Source organism: Cryptomeria japonica, chromosome 9, assembly GCF_030272615.1.
Source record: "Cryptomeria japonica chromosome 9, Sugi_1.0, whole genome shotgun sequence".
Classification (NCBI taxonomy): domain Eukaryota; kingdom Viridiplantae; phylum Streptophyta; class Pinopsida; order Cupressales; family Cupressaceae; genus Cryptomeria; species Cryptomeria japonica.
The window spans coordinates 140230940-140239769 of NC_081413.1; the positions used below are offsets into that span (position 1 = coordinate 140230940).

The window sequence follows — 8830 nt, forward strand, 5'->3', positions numbered from 1 at the left end:
TTTTGTGTGTGGTTGCATTTGTGTCATCTTCTTATCTCACCGATATGTTTGCCTTATGTTAGATCTGCTAACTGGTACCCACACCCTTAGGATTAAAAGGTTAAAGTTTGGAAACCACTGATTCACCCCCCCTCTCAGTGGCATCTTGTGTTCAACAATTCTTTCACTGTCAATTATCCCACTTTGGTCTGTAGTGTTGCTCAACCCTCTTCTTTCAGTTTTGGACTTCTAGATTCCTAGTTCCCTTCCATAAGGAAAACTTTAGACATCATACCTCAATGTATACAACCATAAGCAATTCTCCAAATTCATGTCTAGTTTGTTCCTTATCTTTGATTTTAAGAACCCCAAGGCACTGAAAACTCTCTCATCGTCCACCGAACCCAATATCATGTTTTGACATAAATCAACAAGTTTGAGAAACTTTGATAATGAATCAACCAATTGTGCGCTCTGACCTATCTTTGTCCAAACCTTTGTTATTGATCTCTCTTCCAAGGGGTTCTCCACTTTTTTCGATTCTTCAAATTGTTGCCTCATAGTTAATGCAAAATGAGCTGTTTGCTCTCTAAGAATTGTTTCATTTAAAATTCCTTCTATTGTTTGTCCATTGATTTCTACAGATTTGTAAAGATTGTTTATCAAAGTTATTATCCTATGACAAAAAATTAGCTGGATTGTTGAGTTTCCAATATTGAGGAAACATAATAGACATGACTTCAAGCAACTCATCACGAGGAAATCGTTTTCTAATTTTCGAGGAAACAAAAGCGATTTTCTTCAGACTAGTAGTCACAGAATCAACAATCTTGCTAAAATCTTCCCTCATGACACTTACTTCTTACTTCGTAGAGCGCTTTCCTGGTTCCGTGATCATGGCAAGGTGGTGCATTGGTATCTCAAATCCGCGTACACTGACACATAACTCCCTATTTGCATTAAACGAAAAATAAATTGTTAGCATTGTTGAAATCTGTCAATGTCTTCTAGCTAGCAAATTTTACATCTACAAATGTTTCTTATTATTGATAAAGATTATCAAGAGTCATGCATGTCATTTTACGTAGCTTAGCATATTTTGCAATACACAGCTCTTTCTTGGGATTTTTTCACAAGATGGTTCATTTCCTCTAGCATGGGGAGAAGACCTACTAAAGTTAGGATTGTGTCTATATCACATAACCTACAAAGTAGATCAGGAGCTTTGTCTACTGTGTGGTGATGTTTGTACATTACTCTAATCAAGGATCGATATTCTGAATAAACTCGATGAACTGGACCATGCAAGGAGATCCATTTGGTATCGACTTTCTTAAGAAGCTTATTCCCATTGGTTATTCCATCAACAAAATTTTGAAATTCCAAAAACCGTTTGAGACTTGAACAAAAGTATGAGTAGAGCTCTTTGATTAAATCTTCAACATTTGTTACTACAGGAGAATTTCTCACAAATTTAAAAGCCAGATTCATTCTGTGGGCCATGTAGTGAATGGAAGTCATGTAGGACAAATAAGAAATTTGTAGCTTTTTGCAAAGACCGTTCTTATGATCTTGCATTACTGAAGCTCCATCCGCTCCTACACATACCAACTTTTTTGCAATTATCAAGTCATCCATACCTCTATATTCAATTAATGAATTCTTCACTAGTTGAAAGAGAGTTTCCGTTGTCACACTCTCCTTCAGTTTAGAAACACATAGTAGATGAGGTTGGCAGACATGATTCTTTATGGTATAAACATGCATACATACCCAAGACATATTATCTATTGTTGTAACTTCATCCAAAGACAGTGCAATAAAGTTTGACTCTCTAATTATTTCCTTTATATCTTGTTTTTCAACCTCAACAAAACAACTTGCCCATTCCCAACCACTGTTTACTGACCAATGACTATTAGGAAAGTTAGGAACGCCCAAAAAGTATAATAAAGTACTAATTTATGGATAGTCAGTCATATGATGCCCTGTGGTCAAAATATGAAAAACAACACTTAACTGAACAATTTTTCCCAGTTGTGCTACTACCATTGCCTTTCCAAAAATAGTTTCAAGAGAACCTCCAGATTCATCAAGCTTTTCCCGTCTTTTCAAATGCACATCATATTCTAAGGCACACTAACATGCTGACATTGCTCCTTTGTTTTCCATCTTATCATTGATTTTTCAATTCCATCTATGATTTTCTTTTCGTAAACTTTGCTGATATGCTTTTCAATGATGTCAAGTTTCAACTGCAACCTCTTCTCCTTTTTATATTTCCAACTACAAATATTACACCTGCATTCTATTAGAGGGTCACCTTTGTTTAGATTCTCCACTGGTTCAATGAATGGATACTTTGACACCCACTCAATTTGAAAATGCCTCGCCATATCCCACTCTTGACCCATTTTTTATTTGGATTTTTTTTCCCCTCTCCTGCATCATCATTACCTATGACATTGTCAACCAAGTCGATTATCATATTCCCGCTACCTTGGGTATCTACTGGATCTTTTTCTTCATTGTCATCTGAGATATCGCATTTGCCACCTTCTTCAATATTCAGTGTAAGTTGTGAATGTGGTTGTGGTAGTTGTGATGATGTACCTTCATGATCATCTATTTGACCACAAACATTGCTAAATTATGAATTGAAGGTTCTACGTTTTGCTGCCCTCTCTTGCCCTTCACCACATTCAAGAGTCTTACCCTTCTTCCTGTTCGACATCTCAGATGAAATAAAGGTTGCAAAAAAATTATCTACTTGTTTAAGAAGCAATAATAGACTATAAGATTCATTGTCCCTAGGGCCTAGAATCTAGATGTCTAAGGTCTCCCTGCTCAATAAGAATGATCTAAAAATTGCTAACAGATCAAGATGAATAATATTATAACACTTCAAAGAAATGATCACTTACCTTTAGATTCTCAGAAAGTTTCACAGAGCACTAGTACACAACAATGCAACAATGGTTGTTCCTGTCTGTAACTAGGCTATTGATCCGATTTGAGAGCTCTAAACCGAGTACCGACCAAATTGTGTAAAAATAAATTTGATCTTTCATACAATCTTATACCAATCCATATTTGGCAAATATTGCAGGAATTTTAAATGGTATACAAAAAATTTGGTGAATCCGACTTAATTCTAACATGTCTTATGGAAACATAGGGCGAATGAAACATTGACAAAACATATACGTTGTAATTTACTAGGCGATTATGGACCATCCATTGGGATGGACTTATAACAGAATTGGCGAAATCAATCCTCCCACAATATTGAACGACTAATGGTATTGGCGAATATTGGAGAGAATTAAGACACTCTTTTGAAAATGTTGGGCGAATTGGGTCCTCATGTAAATTGAACTATTGATGGCTATTGGTGAATTAGGCCGGTACATTAAGGCACATTTCCGAAAATGTAGGTGAAAATATTAAATAGACCGTTGTGAAAACGTAGACTTTATTGGCGAAATCTTTAAATCGTCACAAATAATTAAGGAAAATGAAGGCGAATTGAAATGCCTTTGACCAAAAATTTATACAGTCGGGGCAATCCGGCCACCTCAATTGGTCCAACTTCTTCACCATTTTTGAAATGTTTTGATACCAAATATTCGCCAATTGACGATTATTCACCACTAAATTTTTTTCTTGTCAAATGAAGGTAACAAAGTTTTCATGCATAAGAAATCTTCCTAGAAGAACCACAACCCAATATTGAGCATTAATTCTTTGTCTTCCATAGATTCAAATTCTAAGATGAAAAACCCCTTTACACAAGGATAAATATTGATTTCTTCCTTCAAATATTCTTCCCAATTCAAACTTATCCAAGAATGGAGATCACATAATTTTGGCCATACCTTCATAAATATGCATATAAGGGCATGATCCTATAAATACTCCTCTCTATCACAAGAAAGAAAAATTGTCAAAGACAAATCTCTAGGGTAGTTGTCGAATAGCGAAGAACAAAAGGGGGGTTTGAGAAGCATTGTTGTGAGGAGAAGGTGGATTGAATTTTTTTCCAACCGTGGCTGATCCCACAACCTTGCATCAATCAAAGTCGTCCAACCACTTGGAATGGAAAGCCTTTTGAAAGTGTTGGGCCGGATTTAAAAAGACTAAAATGTTGGAGGGGAGGGACAACGATTTAAAGAAAATTGTACGTAGCAAATTAAAAAAATGTTCACGGTTAAATGTCAACATTGCCGTGTCTTGCATTTTCTCCGTCATCGTCTGCTGGATCCCACTTTTTGTCTGTCACATACTGTTTAGAATGGTGAAACTTGTATCGTGATGGACATGCTATTTTGTAAAGAAAATAGGAAGAAATGGATATTATGAATTTAAGTACGTGGCGATTCCGTCGTTCCAAAGATTTCGCGGAAGAAACACAGCTGACAACACTCTCGGTTGTTCCAATCAATCGTAAGTTCTGCGCAACTTCTACGTTCCTTCATCTCCAATCTCCCCAGAATTGACTTATGATTTCTGTGGGTCCTCTCTCGAAGACTTTGAATTTATTATGATGCAGTGCAAATTCTGCGTAACTTGTATGTTTCTTCCTATTCCTATGACTTTCTTTGCAGGTTCACTCTCAAAAGACTTTAAATTATTGTAATGAGAAAGCGAAAAGTCGTGCATAATTTCTGAGAATCTTCCTTGCCATTGTGAGATGGTTCCAAGGGATTGATATCTCCCTGTACTTGCCCTGCTTCAGCTGCTATATATCCTATAACCTACAATTGGTGGTAAAGAGGTAAATTAACAACAATGGCCGAGATGGCTGCCGTGGGAGCTGCCATGCAGCTTGGCATGGAGTTTGGCTTGAAAGGGATTTGGAAAGCAGGTGTATTCATTTATAAGGGTTTGAACGGTTCGGATTGTAAGAAACTCGAACAAATTGTGAATAGTTTATCCCCGATTGTCATAGAGATATGCAATTCGAAATCGGAATCGTTACCGAATTCATCGCTGCAAAAATTCCCAAAATTTCGCGACAAACTTGCCGAGGGCAATCAGCTGGTAGACGAGCACAGAAAAAGTCGCAATCCCTTCCGGAAAATCCAGATCAATGAACGCGTTAAGAAGCTGGATAAGTCTATTAACAAATTCATTCAAAATGACCTTCAGGTCGTCATGGTGCATGCGCAGGCTTATCTCTCGAGCCGACTGGAAACTGTGCGCTACCTTCAGGACGTCATGCTGAATGCGCAGGTTTCTCTCTCCGCCGAAGTGGAATCTGTGAATGAAGGAGTAGAAGCTGTCCGTAAGGGAGTGGAAGTTGTCCGCGGAAAAGTGGAAACTATGTGTAAAGCGGTGGAAAGTGTGGGTGAAGCGGTGGAAACTGTGCGTGATGGGGTGCAAACGGGGGTGCGAACTCTGCATCAAGCGGTGGAATCTGTGCATCAGGAGGTAAAGAATTTAATGTGTAAAATTGAGGAACAACATATTGAGAAATCACAGCAGGATGAGAGCCTTTGTGGTACCCCAGACACGCCGAGCGAATTCCTAGGTTTTGAGAAACACATAATGGCATTGAAGAAGTATTTTGTGGAGGATGGAATGAATGTGGTTGGAGTTACAGCCATGGGTGGTGCGGGCAAATCAACACTTGCAAAGGCCGTTTGTAAAGACAATGATATCAAAGGTAACGGCAGCTTTTGCGCTCTTTACAATTTGCACAATTTTTTTACATAATCCAACTGTTTGATAAAATGTTTGAATGGCATTTTTCCATTACTGAATTGGTATATAACTAGTTTGATGAATGCTTATTTGGAGAACATGAAATCATCATAGTCAATCTTGGTGAGTATCTCATTCTCATTACATTTGTCATAGATCGATCATTTGTATCAGATTTGTGCTTAAAAGTAAAGCTTTTATTAATTTGACACCCAATCAGTTGAGCACTTAGCAGTGACAAAATGTGACTCTGTTGACCCAGCACAAATTGGATTTAAGCCCTTTCAGTTTTACCCTAAAGTTGTAACTCCCAAAGAGGAAAAGGAATCTTTCTAAGCTTTCCCATGATTTGCAGAGTACTTCAAGCAGAGAGTAATATACATTGTCGCTTCAGAAAGACCAGATCTACTAAGTATCCTGAAAGAAATGTGGAGAAATATTGTTGGTGGCTCAGAACCTCATTTTACAAATGTTGAGGATGCACATAACAAATTGGAATTGCAAATAAAGTCGCTAAAGAAACGAACTCTGGTGGTCTTGGATGACATTTGGTCGAAGCTCCACCTGAAGGAACTGCTGTTTGAAGAGAAGCATTACAAGACTTTGGTAACCACAAGAGATAAATACGTGATCCCAAAGGGGCCGAAGACACAGATTTATGACCTACCGTCGCTGCAACCGGAGTATGCTCTGTCGCTCTTCTGTCACTGTGCCTTTGGCAAACCTTTCATTCCAATTGATCGTGATAAAGAACTGGTTATAAAGGTGGCCTCCTACTTACAATACCTCATCCGCTCTTCATTTACTTGCTCTCTTCAACTGTTTTCGCCAGGTCTGAATTCTTTATTTACTTGTATTCACGCGCAGGTGCAACAAGAATGTAATGGTCTGCCATTGGCTCTTAAAGTAATTGGTAGCTCTCTGTATGGTGAGTCCGACTCTGTTTGGGAACGAGCTGAGGAAAGGCTTTCAGCTGGAGAACCTTTTAAGGATGATCACAAGGATTTCGTTCTTAATACATTGAAAACAAGCATCGATGTGCTCGATGAAAATGAAAAGCGGTGCTTCTTAGATCTGGGTGCATTCCCACAAAGAAAAGCCATTCCTGCAAAGGCATTGCTAGATATTTGGGTTTATGTTCGTAAAATGAATTCGGACAAAGCCGATATGCTCTTATGGAAGTTTGCAGAACGCCATCTATTAGATTTGAAGAAGAATCCGGGGTAAGAAGCATTCTACTTATAAAAAACTGTATTCTATCTTCATTATGTCTCTTTGTGCTTAGAGGAAGGGGTTCTCAGACCAACTTCGAAATGAGAAGTTTGGCCTCACCATAGACAAGCTCGAAACTTCTTGAATGGTTTAGGTATAAATTTATTTTAAGATCTGGGAGTTTAGGATTATTGAATTGCACAGAAATTGGGACTTCAATTTGAGTGGAAGAACATATCTTCATTTGGAGGAAATCAACTAGAGTCCTTTGTAACCTTCGCCAGATTATTTTTTATTTAAACCTTGTTACTAGCTGAAACATGTTGTGATAATCAATTTTTTTCGTTTCTGATAGCAGAATTTCTTAATAAAACGTTTCCCTGGCATGTCATGCCAGGACCGCAGAGGATACAGATGACTGCATGGATGTATATTCCTTTTCCCAACATGATGTAATGAGAGATTTGGCCCTGTATTTGGCGAACCAGGACAATAGCACTCAGTGTAGGAGGCTATTTATGCCTAAAATGGAAAGTTGCTTTCCTCTCGAGTGGGAAGCAAATAGAGTTCTTTCATCTAAAGCCCAGATTGTTTCCATTTACACGGGTAGCTGCTACAGCTGGTCTTTTAGATTGTAATTCAAGTTTGCCTGTTATTTTGCTTCCTACACCAAAATATTGAAAATTTATAACAAATAGATTTATTTAAAATAAAATTATTCATAGCATAGCTTTGACTTCCATGTTTGTTGGGAATATTTAGGGGCAATGAAGGACACAGACTGGCCCGAAATGGAGTTCCCTGAGGTGGTAGCTTTGGTTTTATATTTCACTGCAAGTGAATATTGCATTCCAACATTTTTGCACACAATGAAAAATCTCAAGGTTCTGATAATTCACAATAATGACGGAGCGAAACGAAGTAAGCTCAGTGGAGTGGTTGGTTTTAAAGAAATTTCTCAACTTAAAGCTCTGCATCTTGAAAAGCTGATAGTTCCTGAGGAATGCAAGTTCTTGAAGAGTTCGGAGAAAATATACATGAGTTTGTGTGAGGGCCTTGGTAGGGATAAAACGTTCAACTTTCCTGGGCTTTTGGAATTTAATGTGAACTACTGCATTGATCTTGAGGAGTTGCCAGCAGGACTTTGTTCTTCAACTTCCCTGAAAACATTGTCAGTTACTCATTGTCATCGCCTTGAAAAGCTACCTGATGAGCTGGATAAGCTTGAATCAGTTAAGGAAATAAGATTGTGTGAATCTCTAGGCTTGGAAGCACTGCCATCCTCCATCTGCAGTCTTAAAAAGCTAAAACTCCTTGACATCTCATCGTGCATACATTTGAAGGTGAACAAGGGGTGCGAATTGAGGGAGATTCTTCAAAAAGTAGCCAAACTGCCATCCCTTAAACGGGTGATTTGTGATAAGAAGAATGAGTGGCTGTTCAAAAGAAGCTCCAGGACCGATCTTAAAGTTCAAGCTGTTGAGGAGAAAGAACCCAATTTGGATTGGCTGGATTGGGAAGGGAGGAAATTAGAGTTTTGATATGTACACCATAGATAAATCATTCCAAATGTACATTGCATCTATTTTGCAAAAGGTTAGGGTGTTGCAATATAGATTCCTTTAGTTGGCTTTTATAGTTATTGCCATGTTCACCATTTGTCAGTGATTGAAGTTGATTTCTAATATCACTAGTAGTCAATGCATTTTCCTCTGGAGTTCTAGATGGCTTGAATTTTATAATATGGAAGTAGTCAGCAGAAAGAACAGCGTCAAGACTTGAAATTATCCTTGTGGGATGATCAGATCACTCCTAAGAAAATAATTAGGACATCCTCATGCACTTTGTTTTTTTGTCAAGGAAGTGATCCTCCTAATTTCACTAGATTTCTTAGCATTTCAGATGATCAAACAAATGATAATAGAGGAAGATA

General features: G+C 38.0%; 1 protein-coding gene across 1 annotated transcript; it reads left to right on the forward strand.

Moving 5' to 3' along the window:
- Positions 1-4280: 4280 nt before the first annotated feature.
- LOC131060231 (putative disease resistance protein At5g47280) lies at positions 4281-8610 on the forward strand. Its single transcript, XM_057993406.2, has 6 exons — positions 4281-4425; positions 4587-5647; positions 6041-6450; positions 6553-6908; positions 7295-7503; positions 7660-8610. Exons 2-6 carry the CDS (start codon positions 4771-4773, stop codon positions 8436-8438), a joined length of 2631 nt encoding a protein of 876 aa, XP_057849389.2. The 5' UTR covers positions 4281-4425; positions 4587-4770; the 3' UTR covers positions 8439-8610.
- Positions 8611-8830: the final 220 nt, after the last annotated feature.